The 13,334-nt window shown below is 41.2% G+C and overlaps 2 protein-coding genes across 2 annotated transcripts in view; one reads left to right on the plus strand and one right to left on the minus strand.

Moving 5' to 3' along the window:
• ctdp1 (CTD (carboxy-terminal domain, RNA polymerase II, polypeptide A) phosphatase, subunit 1) overlaps positions 1 to 4,565 on the minus strand; it is a gene marked incomplete at both ends in the record, with an annotated part of 62,641 nt that extends 58,076 nt beyond the window's left edge. The window contains 5 exons of the mRNA XM_080531763.1: positions 1,348 to 1,498; positions 2,449 to 2,577; positions 3,010 to 3,103; positions 3,316 to 3,399; positions 4,255 to 4,565. Of these exons, the coding sequence (XP_080387889.1) occupies positions 1,348 to 1,498; positions 2,449 to 2,577; positions 3,010 to 3,103; positions 3,316 to 3,399; positions 4,255 to 4,565 (769 nt within the window). The remainder of the gene's footprint in view (positions 1 to 1,347; positions 1,499 to 2,448; positions 2,578 to 3,009; positions 3,104 to 3,315; positions 3,400 to 4,254) is intronic.
• A 1,680-nt stretch (positions 4,566 to 6,245) lies between these two features.
• On the plus strand, positions 6,246 to 13,315 carry adck5 (aarF domain containing kinase 5). The gene is made up of 15 exons (XM_080531075.1): positions 6,246 to 6,386; positions 7,163 to 7,254; positions 7,430 to 7,576; positions 7,684 to 7,759; positions 7,897 to 8,097; positions 8,874 to 9,014; positions 9,150 to 9,263; positions 9,344 to 9,475; positions 9,578 to 9,661; positions 9,980 to 10,061; positions 10,296 to 10,374; positions 10,483 to 10,574; positions 10,745 to 10,997; positions 11,271 to 11,387; positions 11,983 to 13,315. Exons 1-15 carry the CDS (start codon positions 6,348 to 6,350, stop codon positions 12,083 to 12,085), a joined length of 1,752 nt encoding a protein of 583 aa, XP_080387201.1. The 5' UTR covers positions 6,246 to 6,347; the 3' UTR covers positions 12,086 to 13,315.
• The last annotated feature ends 19 nt before the right edge of the window (positions 13,316 to 13,334 follow it).

The following is a 13,334-nucleotide window of genomic DNA, read 5'->3' on the forward strand; positions in this document are numbered from 1 at the left end:
AATCAAAATCAATTATATGTGGAGGCAGGAGAGCTTTGAATGAAGTCGCTGGGCTGTGCTTTTAGCCAGGCTGCAGTCTGCATTCGCAATCCTTTTCAATGTGCTTGGAAAGAGGAGATGCGTTCAGGGGAGCAGCAGCGCCGTTTTGCCAACCACAATCTCTGTGCCTCCACTGTGATACACAGAATAGCTTACCAATAACAAAGGAGAAAGCTTTTTATATCAATTTGGAGCCACTTCACTGCTTTTTGTGCGTCTTTTACCTTTCTATTTTTGGTCACACAAAATTCTTAGATTTTATCTCAGGCAGCAGTGTGTGTGGCTTGAACTATCATTGTACATTCAGTGGGCACTTATTAAAACATCAAGGGGAGAAAACTAAATGCCCCTGCGTCTTATCGGGATTTGTCTTGTGTCTGGAGAAGTAACAAAGACGATGGAGCACAGAACCGGCTGCTATTGAACCCGGGGCCAGCCGTTGTCTCCTAAACCCCATAACAAACCCTTCTCTACCTGTCAAAGAATTCAGATCTAACTGTCCTCTGTGCTCTACAGGCTGTGCTAGAATCCAATCTAAACTGTATTAAACATTCATTATTCAACCTCAGGGCAGTGCTTCAGTGGGGGTGTTCAGTATAGAATAATCTCCCCACAGCCTTACCAATTATAGAGTGAATACCAAATAGGCTCCATGTAAACATTGAGACTACATTCTAACATCTTTATTCTGTGAGAGGCTCACAAAGTGATCAGAAATTCTGTCTTTAGTGACTGAAACAAATAATGGGCCGGTTTCACAGACAAGGCTTAAGCCTAGTCCAGGATTAAATCACACTCGCACTGGAAGATCTCCCTTGAGGATGCTTTATAAGTCTAGGATTAGTCTTAATCTGCGTCCATGATACCAGCGCAAAATGTACACATTTAAGCGTAGGATGAGTACTGGACACAAAACTAAGGCAAATGCTGCCCCCTAATGGTTACATTGGAAATACAACAGCTGATAGTTACCCAGTACTCAAGATTTGCATCTAAAACAATTAAATCAATCAATTTGAGGCACGCTTGCAACAAGTCCTGTTTTGTGTCACACTTTGCTTCATCTAGCTGGCATTAAAGACCATTCAGCAGCATGACCTCATCTGTCTAGCATAACAGACTGTTCAGCAGTATGACATCATCTGGCTAGCCTTATGGACCATTCAGAAGTGAAGTAAAAGTACTGTAGAGGAGAAAGTATGTTTTCAATATCAATTACCCTCCAAGACCTTTTCAATAACCCTTATCTAAGATAATGGTTTTTTGTGAGGTGGTCATTCAATGCACAGATAAGCATTCAAAAAGTACCTGCTATGGTGTGTGCATATAGGCGGCTCCCAAAGGTGAAGACATGAAGCTCATAGAGCTTGGCAATTTTCTCCAGGAAGTCCTTGCAGTGTGGACGCAGTCGTGTGTGTAGCATGGGCTCCCCACGCCCCAGCTGGAAGTGGAAGATCCCCTGTGGAACATGACAAACAAGACGAGGGGCATAATCAGTCTGTTCTGTACATGAGGGAACACTCAAACATCAACCTCTGCCAATGTTGGGACATACTAACATCTTTTATTATGTACTGGAAGAAAACCAGTCATACAACCATGAGAGGTTTTAGTGGAGCGGCGAGAGGTAATATTTTGGAGGGATTGGGACGTTTGTGATTAAAAACACTACATTTGTTACAGAGCCAGCACAGGGGAATGTTTACCTATAGCGCCATCACAGATTTGGTCTTACACCCCCTGGTGGCCATTTTCGAAATGGTCATATTTCTTAACACTAACATCACATAAGGAATCATTTTTAATGTATCATTTTAATCAGGAGATGCTAGAGAGCAGTAATGTGTCCTTTTCTACTCGTTTACATGTAGATTATTGAAACTAGGGATGCAATAACAAAACAAATATATTCCAACCCTTTTCTGTTACATTTCTTCAAACTATTTAATAGGCCACACATACATGGCACTTTGTTCATATGTTTAATAAGAGGACATCTGTGTGGGCCCTATAGCTGAAACTGCCTTGCCCTTGGTCTGTGTAAAGAGTTTATCACAAAAGGCATGATTTCTTCAAAAGGTGTCCTCTGCCCCCCCCACTATTTGAGCTATCCTGCCATTCAGGTCTTTATTCAATTGTGTGGTGACTGTCATACAAGGGGCATGTAATCTAAAAATGAAAAAAATAATTTCTAATGTAAGCCTAGAGCTGAGACTCATTGATATTTGATGTTGTATATCAAGACAAATTCAGTCATTCACAAAAAGATCTGCTCATGAGCAAAGGTCTTACATAGAAAAGCTATTCTAAAATATCAAAGAACCGAAATGACTTTATGTTTTCAGATTCATTGAGGTATTGTGGGTAGGATGCAGGTATACAGGTTGTGGGTAGGGGTGGTGTGTGCACCTTGTTGGACATGCGCTGGCAGTGCTGCTCTGTGGTGTGTATCAGTGTCTGATCCAGATCCACCATCAGCACCAGCTTCTTGTTCCTGTGCAATCTCTGCTGGTCTTCTCTGCCCAGCTGCTCTGCTTGCTGTGTGTAGATGTGTTGGGGTAGGGGTGAGAGAGAGAGAGAGAGAGAGAGAGAGAGAGAGAGAGAGAGAGAGAGAGAGAGAGAGAGAGAGAGAGAGAGAGAGAGAGAGAGGGGGGGGGGGGGTTATTTACAAGCCTTTGAGTCCAAATGCACATTAAGGACAGCTTCTTATTCCACTTGTGTAATATAATTGTTCCACTTGTCCAATAACAAACCACTCACCTCCTATTACGATGATATTACAAAATGGCTATTTAACTACTGTATATGAATCCAATCTTCTTGCTACATTAATATAAATGAGGACCTATGGTATAGTCACAGAGACCATTTAGAAAAAGGGGCATCGGGTATAGAAATGCAAAGCTGGGTTCCAACACAGGTAATCTGAAAGAACAACTGCAAGGTGATATTGGGAACTATCGGGCTCACCTCTGAGCTGACCATCAACTCCGGAACACTGTGCACCATCGAGACTGTTGCTGTGGAGATGTGTGCTTGCTGTTTCCCATTCTTGCTCTGTAGCCTGAGAGAAAGTAGAGAGGGTGTAATGAGTTTAGCATCATATCCTATGTACAGTGGATCTTTATAAGAGTTAGATAAGACTCCTCTCTAAGAGTTATGACAACATGGTGTTGCCTAACGACAGATAAAGTAGAGTCACAATTTGATATGCAAAAATGCACTGACACTGTGAGCAAGTCTTGTGTAAATGAATGTGGTTGTATGTAAACTTACTGTGTCAGGTCCTGGCCACATTCAGCGCACAGACCCTTCATCACTATGGGATGGCTGCATTCTTCTATTCTGACGATGACACCACTGGAGGAAAAGAGACAGTTGATATATCATGATTCCCCTACAAGGAAACATCATCTGCGAATCACCACAGCAGAGCAAAAAATACATATCGTTTCAATGTTCCTAATAATAATACTGAAACATAACTGTGAACATTTCAAACCTGCAAACTGCGACACTTTAAATGAATGTGCAATAACACTATGTGCAATATGACAACCCTCGGGTACATAAGGTTCAGAGATAGGAAATGTTAGAATAGGTATAGCATAGAGTACAGCACAGTGTTTTATTTGTATATAGTGGACAGTGTACATAGCCTTTATTTATGTAAACCAGCTCTTTTCCCTTCTTGTTTTTAGTTTTTTTTCCTAGCACCAGGGGAGCCCCCCCTCCCAAATTTCGTTGTTTGGTACCTGTACTATATCAATGACAATAAAGACCATTCATTCATTCATTCATTCATAAGCTACAGTACCAATGACAATTCAACAGTATGTTGAAGTATCACAAAACGCACTGTTGTATGTCTGACCTATTCATGCATAATAGTCAAGAGAGTCAATACTATTGGATAATTAAATACCGTGCGAATAATAATGTCAAAGTAAATCAATGTTGACATTTTTTGTTCATCCCGATGATGATGTAGACATCGGTGTTCCCGCGCATGCGCGCCTGCCTGGGTTAGCATCGCTAGCCAACCACAGCTAAGTAAGTCTACCCTACCAGCCAGGGGATGCTAAACAAATGTACGCCAGTGAGTGAACGATTAAGCAACTCCATGGCAAGTAAACGCTCCGCACAATATCACACTGAAAACAACTAAATTGACACAGCAATATGTACAGTAACGACTTGAGCTGGCCGACTCACCCAGGCGAGATGACTTGTCCGAGTTGACAGCAGAGCTCCTTCACCACCCCGGCGCGGTCCGCTTTCAGCCGCTTCTCCGGCAGCCTGTTCGGCTGTTCTCGCGGCTCTGATTCGGCCTCTTTCTCCAGCGCGATCGGAGCACATAGCGCCAGCACAGAGTCCACATTAACCAGGGACCCGGGTTTGACTTTCCACTCCATCAGACGCATGGGACGCGCTCCCACCGGGCAGCGGATCTCCGCTACTCGCCCCGCCGCCGGGCCCTCTGCTGCACCGCCGCCACCGGAGTCCGCGGGGACCTCCATATCCATACGCTCTGCACGTCAAACCCCTTTAAACTGTAGGCAACGGTCCGGTTTAGATAGTGATATAGATCGCGAGAACTCGCGTGTATCATTAATATTGACGATAGTTCAGCTAGCTAGCTAAGAGACCAACACAAACCCGCAGCAGAGACGTGAGGGTAGTAAACGATGCCAGACCCGTGGTGGTTCAGGTTCTTTCGCTCTTCCCGCCCGTAAACAGGAAACACAAGCCCGCTACGACAGTCGCACATCTTCCGGAAGACTTGTGTGACAGAGGCTGAAGCTCCCTCTGACAATAAAATAAGAGCTTCACTGAAGTTTAAATATAATGGAATGGAATAGAACAACTTTATTATCCAATGTGGACATTTGCTTTGGCTTTTTTGTGTGTTTGGCTTAATTGACACAGCCCGTGTGATATGACTTCAAATAATACACAGAACGAAACGTTTAAAACATCAACAATCTCTGGAGGTCTTAATCGAAATAGATACTTCAATAGCTGCTCTCCATATCTCTTCCGATAATATGTGTGTGTTTGTATTAGGGTATTCAAGTGAAACACCTCATTGATGTGTCCATGTAAAACAAAAATAGAAGAAATTAAAAGTGCGCAACATCATGTTGCGCACTTTTAATTCCCCTCTTCCAATGAACATCCTCCACTTTTCATCCGCATCACAGCTTTGGGGACATCCCCTGTTAATATGATGTAAGATGATGTAACACGAAAATAACACTCAGGAGCAGATCCAAGGGTCACATGGGTGCTTGTTACACAGTACAATAATATGAAATAACATTATTTAAAAAGAATAAATGAGCAATTAAAAACACAGCACACATAATCAGATTAGACATGACAGTTGTTATTTGGCCCACGTTTGTCTCAGCTGCGATGTAAACTGCCCCGTTATCACAATTTATTTTACCAGTAGGTAAAATAAATACATAAATACACTGTCTATGTGTTGTCTTTAAAAGACACAGGCTGTAGGATTTATCAAAACATATCAAACCTTAGTTATACAGTACATTTTATACAGTGATTTACATACATGTCTAGCAATTTCAAATAATGAAATATAATACCTTGGTTTTGATGGGTATATGACTTAAATACTTTGATAAGATGTAGCCTATTATCATGTTTTTAAGTAGCCTCATAATGTTTGACTGTTATCACTTATACAAGTGTTCAGTCAAGTGTTATTTTCAGGGGGAAATGTTATGAGATTTGTTGTTGATGGCGCTCTCTTTAAGTATATGCACATTTTACAGAGTATGAATATCAGAATATAAACTGTCCAATGAATCTCTCCCCAGGTTAGCAATTTGATGACAACACACAGGTCTGCAAAGAGATAGCACACACGTTGTTTCCGGCTTGATCATGATGAATGAAGAATTATAATAATTAATTCCCATATATAACATTCATTTATGATTGACCCTACATAAAAATACCCATATTATTTCTCGCTGTGAGTGATTTAAATGTTATTTCAATAGTCATCGTGACGTTTTCTTCTGTCAATGTGGTCCCTGAAGCGGATGTCGAGGCAAGTGAGAAATCTTGTCAGAAGAGAATCTTTGTCAAGTCGGACCATTTATCATGTGACCACATACGTCACATACGACGTCCCTCCGCCTAGTGAACTTCTACATTGTAGCCACTTAGGAAATCTAAGCATGATCTGAAACGTAAGGTTACAGTTCCAAGGTTACATTGAGTCAATTGATAACACGTTTTTAAATTCATCCCGACGACAAGAGAGCGAAGTGTGAATGCAGGGGCTGAACATGGCAGGAGAGACATTCAAAGCGGTAAACTATTTGAAATATCTTTCTTCTGTATTAGCTTCTGTATCGTAGCATGATACGATCACCAAATTCAGATGCCTACTCATTCAATTGGACTATGTCAGGTGATCGTGCAGTTATTCATTTGGATAACATAACAAAAAATATATAGCCACTGTAATGCTATGAATTGAACGTACTTTGTCTAGTTATGACAGATAAAAACCCTCATGCAAGCCACTCACTTTTTCATAATGATTATCAGGCTACAGATGCAGCCCCCATGCAACACCACCAGGTTTCAAGGTTTTGCAATTGTTAATTGGTCCTAACTTTAATTTCTATAATTTCTATAAACTATATTTTCCTACCTTTCATTTATAGTAGATTGTGTAATACGTGTTTTAGTCATGTCATGTTAAATAGGAATGAATGAATGAATGAATGAGTGATGCAGTGTATGGTCAGGTCCCTGACACAGAGGCTCTATCTATACATCAATCAGTCTGTGAAAACATTGTGTCCTCAGACAGGACAGTTAATGACAACAACAAAGTGTTCCTGTCTATGGAACTGGCCTTGATGCAGAGCCCCCTCCCCACCCCCATGTTGGTGTCAATGTTGGTAACACAACAGGATGAACTCAATGTTTAGAGAAATAATAGATATGAACTAAAAGTGACCACCCCAACAGGTCTGTTATTAACACAGAAGCTGTGGTTGACTAATGTTAGTCGTATTGGAGTTGAGGCTTGTAAAGGGGGTTGATTGTTATTCTTGTCGTTTTGCTCCCTGTGTAGTTAAGGTTGTGTCGGCATCACTTGGCCCTGCTCCGCAGATGCCCACATCCAGACTCACAGCTCCAACTCTGCAGATCCTTCAGTTCACACAGGTACTGAGCTATGCAGTAAAGCAATGCTGTATTTAGGTAACCCTCCAGAAATAAATATCTCTCAATCAACCAAACTTTATTTCCTTTCCTGCCTGAATGCAATGGAATGTCCTTCTCAATAAAACATAAATATCAAGCTGATATTTTCTGCTGAAAATATACATTTTCCTTTCAGAGGAGGGAGTCGAGGTCTGTTACGGAAAATATTTCTTGGGGTTTCCATTGGTGTTCCTGTTGTGGTGGGGGTCCAGTACGCTGTGTCAGAACCCAAAGAGAGAAGGAAGATGAAGATCTTGGTGGAGGGAGTTGGTCGGTTTTGCAGGTACGTCCCGACACTGTTGCACTATTACACTTCTAAGAATAACATTTTCAAATCATAGTCAGAGAGCTTGAGCCACATTCAAACCTTCATAATCTCTTTCCCAATAGGTCGATATATGTGGGGCTCTTCATCTCAGTAGATTATTGGTGGACCTCCAATGTAACATTACGTGACATGGATGAGGTAAGTTTGACAGAATGGAAATACCAGCCCCAAAAAACAGGCCTACTGTTGATAACTGGGACAATAGCCCCTGCCCTATTATAATCCCAGTGCTGTGGTGTGGACAATCCTATCATATTCTTGTCCTCCCCTGCCAGAGCAGCTCATCCTACTTGGCGGAGATATCAGCATGCCACCAGAGGGCAGCAGACAGCATGGTGGAAGGAGCTGTGCAGAATGGAGGCATATACATTAAACTTGGCCAGGGCCTGTGCGCCTTCAACCACCTCTTACCCCCAGAATACGTGCGAACCCTGCAGGTCCTGGAGGACAAGGCCCTGAATAGGAGGTACAAAGAGGTGAGACCTTCAATACTAGTCGTGGGGCGGCTGTGGCTCAGGAGGTAGAGCCTTGCCTCGCAAGGTCGGCGGTTCGATCCCTGGTTGTCGAGGTGTCCTTGGGCAAAACACTAAACCCCACTGAGCGGGCCGGTGCTTTGCATGGTAGCGTTTCACCATTGGTGTGTGTGTGTGTGAATGGGTGAATGAGAGGCCATTGTAAAGTGCTTTGGAATAAGGCGCTATATAAAAGTGCAGTCCATTTACCATTTAGTCTTTCCAACAATGGTCTTAAATACTCTTGTTGTGGAAATCTAGGGTTACCGCTTTAGTATTTGGTGAGACTCTGCACAAATAGGCACAGACACAATATATGTTTTCTTTAACTTCTTTTGCATGGCAGTCTGTCTCTAGCAAACAGAGCGCACAGAACAAAGTTACAATACACATTTATACTTTCAAAAAAACCCTCTCTGGTTTTATTATTATTATTATGTGTCATTCAGCCTTGAAACCATGGGGTGATTTAAAACAATGGGGTCAAGTTCCATATATTCTTATCTATTGGAAACAGTTAGGCGTTGTTACAATTTACATGTTCCAAGGGTGACTCACAGGTCACCAGTTGTATAGACAAACATCCAGTACATGTTTTATGATAAAATGCTTAAATGATTAGTATTATTAGCACTTACTAGCATTTAGTATTACAGATACTTATTGAACCATTACACTCTCAATGGTCAAACAATGGTTCATTAACATTCTAACACCACCCCCTTACTCCTTTTCTTCAGGTAGATGCACTGTTCGAAGAAGACTTCAACACAAGTCCAGCCAAGATGTTCCGAAACTTTGACTATGAGCCCATAGCAGCAGCCAGCTTAGCCCAAGTTCACAAGGCTGAGCTGCATGATGGGACCCCTGTTGCTGTGAAGGTGGGTCGAGGTTCACTGAACACATTCAAGCAGTTTAATTAGACACTGTTACTGTGTAGGATTTACTGTCTCAAACAGGTGTCACTCCTGTCATTGTAATCTGTATTGTAATGTAATTCTTTCTCTGTTCCACAGGTGCAGTACATAGACCTCAGGGATCGGTTCGATGGTGATATCAGGACACTGGAGATCCTTCTGGATGCTGTGAAGTTCATGCACCCCAGCTTTGGATTCAGATGGGTCCTCAAGGTAAGGGTTTACATTTGAGTATGTCTGTTGTCATGGTCACCACATGGTCCCCTAATGTGGGTTTTCACTGATGTTTTAAGGACTTGAAGGGTACCTTGGCTCAAGAGTTGGACTTTGAAAATGAGGCCAAGAACTCAGAGAGGTGTGCAGAAGAACTCAAACACTTCAAATTCGTTGTTGTGCCCAAGGTCTACTGGGAGCAAACTAGCAAGGTGAGACAGATGATCATATTCATGACCAAAGACTAGTTGTATATTCTCAAACGCCAGTATTAGTTTTATTTACATCTTTATTTAACAATTGTTTTCTTTTAGAGGGTGTTGACAGCAGAATTCTGTAATGGCTGCAAAATCAACAATGTGGAAGAAATCAAAAGGCAAGGACTCAGCTTGAAAGATGTAAGTGCCTGTCATTACACACCAAGAATGACATTCATTTTGTCCATGAGGATCATCATTAGTGATCAGACGCATCACTTCTTTCACTCACACTTACAAACCTATACCTGCTTAGTAACTCTTTACTCTAGTAACGGCATTGCATAAACCTGAAGTTGTATTGTACATTAGTCATTTAGTAATTGCAGATAAAGTATGTGTTATATATATTTCTTATTCCACTTGTGCAGTAACACAAACCACTGAACTGAAATATACCATGCAGTTACCAAACTTTTATGTAACAGCATGTTAATGTTTTTGTTGCATGTCTGTCAGACGGCTGACAAGCTGATCCGTACATTTGCAGAGCAGATATTCTATACTGGCTTCATCCACGCTGACCCCCACCCTGGCAATGGTAGGTGTATGACTACATGCATGTGAAAGACAATTATTTAGAGTATATGCTGATTTATTGCCTCTGATCACAATACACACATAGCTTTTGAGCATGTTTGAGGACAGTTTTCAAGAAACATAGTGAACTTTTCAAATACTTTTTGAAGTAGTTTTTATTGCAAAAAATATATTACAAATAACTACAGTGTACAACAATGCTTAGAATGACTCTGTGGTCTATATCACATTCCAGTGCTTGTGAGAAGAGGTCCTGACAAGAAGGCAGAGCTTGTTCTTTTGGATCATGGACTGTATGAATACCTCAGTGAACGGTATAGTTAAACTGTTGCTCAAGGTTATGTATGCATGTACTGTATGTGTCCAGTTTGAATGGCAGAGCTTGAATGAACTCTAACATTTAGCCTTCATTCAATGTGTAGTGACAGGGAAGCCTTGTGTAAACTGTGGCGGTCCATAGTCCTCCGGGATGAAGCAGCCATGAAGAGGTACTCCAGTGTTCTTGGGGTCAAAGGTGAGGATAGTTCATTGTTATCTTTATTTGATCAATTGTCAATTTTGATTCATTTTACACATTCATAATAATTTCCATTTAATACAGAAAGCATGTGCTTTGAAAAATAAATCAAGTACCACAATATAATAAACCAATCAAAACATGCTAACATTAACGATGATTTCCAGATTACTTTATCTTCTGTGAGATGCTACTGCAGCGACCAATCAACATGCGGGAGTTGGGCCTGTCCAACATCCTGAGTCGAGAGGAGACGTCCTACATGCGCGACATGGCTGTCAATCACTTCGAGAACATCATGCAGGTCTTGAAGTCGATGCCCCGCCCCATGCTGCTCGTCTTCCGCAACATCAACACCGTCAGGAGCATAAACATCACTCTGGGTGCACCTGTCGATCGTTACTTTGTCATGGCCAAGAGGTTAGCAGGGGAATATCATGTACTCATTTCCTTCTTATTTTACTTTAATTGACCAGAGTAATGAGACTCTAGGAGTCAACACTGTAATGGATTGATATGAGTGTGGTGCGGTGCTTTTTTACCAAATGAGTCCTAATCTTTGGTTTAAATGGAAGAAGAGATGACTTGCTTTACTTTTTGATCTGTCATCTTTGTGAGCTTTTGATACACTTTTCAAAAGGTTAACCCCCTCATGCTGAACTATCATCCTAGCCCTTGCTTTTCTGTTTTCAGTGCTGTTCGAGGCTGCGGGAGGCTCCAAGCAGAGAGGCCAGGGGTCCTGCCTAGGCTTTGGGTGTTCCGGTTGGTACGGACAGTCTGGGAGAGCCTCAAGTTTGAGTGTGCCTTGAGGTAAGGAATGGTGCTTGGTAGTGCTGTTCATAGTATTGTAACCTTGGCATAGGACGGCCACAGTCTTTATTTTTTCTTTAACTGACTTCAAAAGCTGGAATTTAATGAAACCTCCCATATAGCAATGTATATGTATGTCTTTATATAAAAAAAATGTTTATTACAAACCACAATCTGTAAACTAAAACCATTTTATTTGACTATGAGCAAAAACTCTGCACTCCTTGCGGTTAGTGTGTCCGCCCTGAGATTGGGAAGTTGTGAGATTGATCCCCAGCCAAGTCATACCAAAGACTATAAAAATGGTACCCGATACCTACCTGCTTGGCACTCAGCATTAAAGGTTGGATTGGGGGTAAGACCCTGCGACATACCAGCGTCATGTCCAGGGGGGTGTACTTGTACATCCAGCCGCCTCACGCTACGGAAACAGGAGATCTCCTGTCGCCTAAGGGAAATCAGGCTCGAGAACCATCAGTTCTCAAGGCTGACTTACTTACTACTATGAGCAAAAATAGCTACAATACAGGATATATGCAGACAATGCAACATTTGCCTTGAATGATGCTTGCTACTCATGACATTATCTTCACAGGTCAGAGATGGTGATGATGAGCCTGACACGGTCACTGCTGAGCCTGCTGTCTCTGTTTGGCCTTGTATCTCTGGATGAGGAGATGTACCAGTACCTGAGGTAGAAAACACCTGTACCTCAATACCTCAGCAGGACCAGAGAACACAGGTAGACCACAAGAAATTCAACTCACAACAACAACAATAATGTTATTATCCTGTTGTCTGCTGGTGGTGATCTGGTACTACTGGCAGATTATGAAGACTTTTTCTGACTTGGATATATTATGCATTCATTAAAGACTCTCTAGAACACCAAATACAGTTTAAACAGTTAAACAGGCACTACAGTTTAAAAGTTTATACAGACTAAACTACACAGCGATAGCACAAGAGATGAGTTATGGTGGAATCTCAATGCCATGTTTGAATATAACCATTGGCGAAAAACTTTGTGGATCTTTTTAAATCAAGAGGCTATTTTATGCAGCAATATCCAAATGAGTTTTTATTTTCATTTGTACATTTTGTTCAACTGTGGATTCATTTGATTGCAGGATTTGCAGGTAAAATTCAGCAGCATTGTTCTAAATTGATTTCTTTTAAAGCATAAGTTTACTATTTTACCCTTTATACTCTGATGGTTCCTTGCCCTAAAAGTAGTCTGTGGGCCAGGAGACTTCAGCTAACTTAAGCCACCACTTACAAAAAAAACAATGGGAAAAGTAGACTAAGTTCAAAATGTGTGGCCAAATCACTTAACAGTACTTTCCATGGGTATGATTTGACCATACAATTGTAAATGTACAGTATTCTACTAGCCCAAATCACAACTATCGTTTTATTTGGTTAGCAGTGGCAAACATTAGCATAAGTTGCAGTGGCTAGTCAAGCACATCTGTATTGTGTGTTAGTCATTCCTAGCCCATAGACTACTTTCAAGGAATCGTCTCACCAATTTAGTTATTTGCTGAACTATCCTTCAGGTTGTCATGGTTCCTGCTGTGACCATTTTATGAATGTAAATGAGTGTGAAGTAGCGACCTCTCAATTTGAATATCATGTAATGTGTCAACCTTTTGTTTTGTATGAAGACATCTCTAGGCACTGTCAACAACCGTTTGTAACTCTAATTGCATTAGCTGGATCGTATGGTAAAGATGGGGTCCTAACATTTCTTTCATACTGTATGTTTGTAGGATTGTATGAACTGAACTCATTTAACAAGCCATACATGCCGAATTACTCAATCTGAGAGCCAAAAGGAAATGAAATGCTGCTGAGCAATACTTTTTTTTAACTGTATTCTTATATTTATGATGAATAAGTTTAATATAATAAAAAATGTGTGTGCTACCTCTTATCATTGTTTTG

The sequence above is a fragment of the Nansenia antarctica genome (genome assembly GCF_963989245.1).
Source record: "Nansenia antarctica genome assembly, chromosome: 5".
In the NCBI taxonomy this organism is placed as follows: Eukaryota; Metazoa; Chordata; class Actinopteri; order Argentiniformes; family Microstomatidae; genus Nansenia; species Nansenia antarctica.

Coding starts and splice junctions, on each gene's coding strand:
- adck5 (XM_080531075.1), top strand. CDS start 6,348: ATGCAGGGGCTGAACATGGCAGGAGAGACATTCAAAGCG. Junction 7,760..7,896: donor CATTACGTGACATGGATGAG/GTAAGTTTGACA, acceptor CTCCCCTGCCAG/AGCAGCTCATCCTACTTGGC. Junction 10,998..11,270: donor TACTTTGTCATGGCCAAGAG/GTTAGCAGGGGA, acceptor TTCTGTTTTCAG/TGCTGTTCGAGGCTGCGGGA.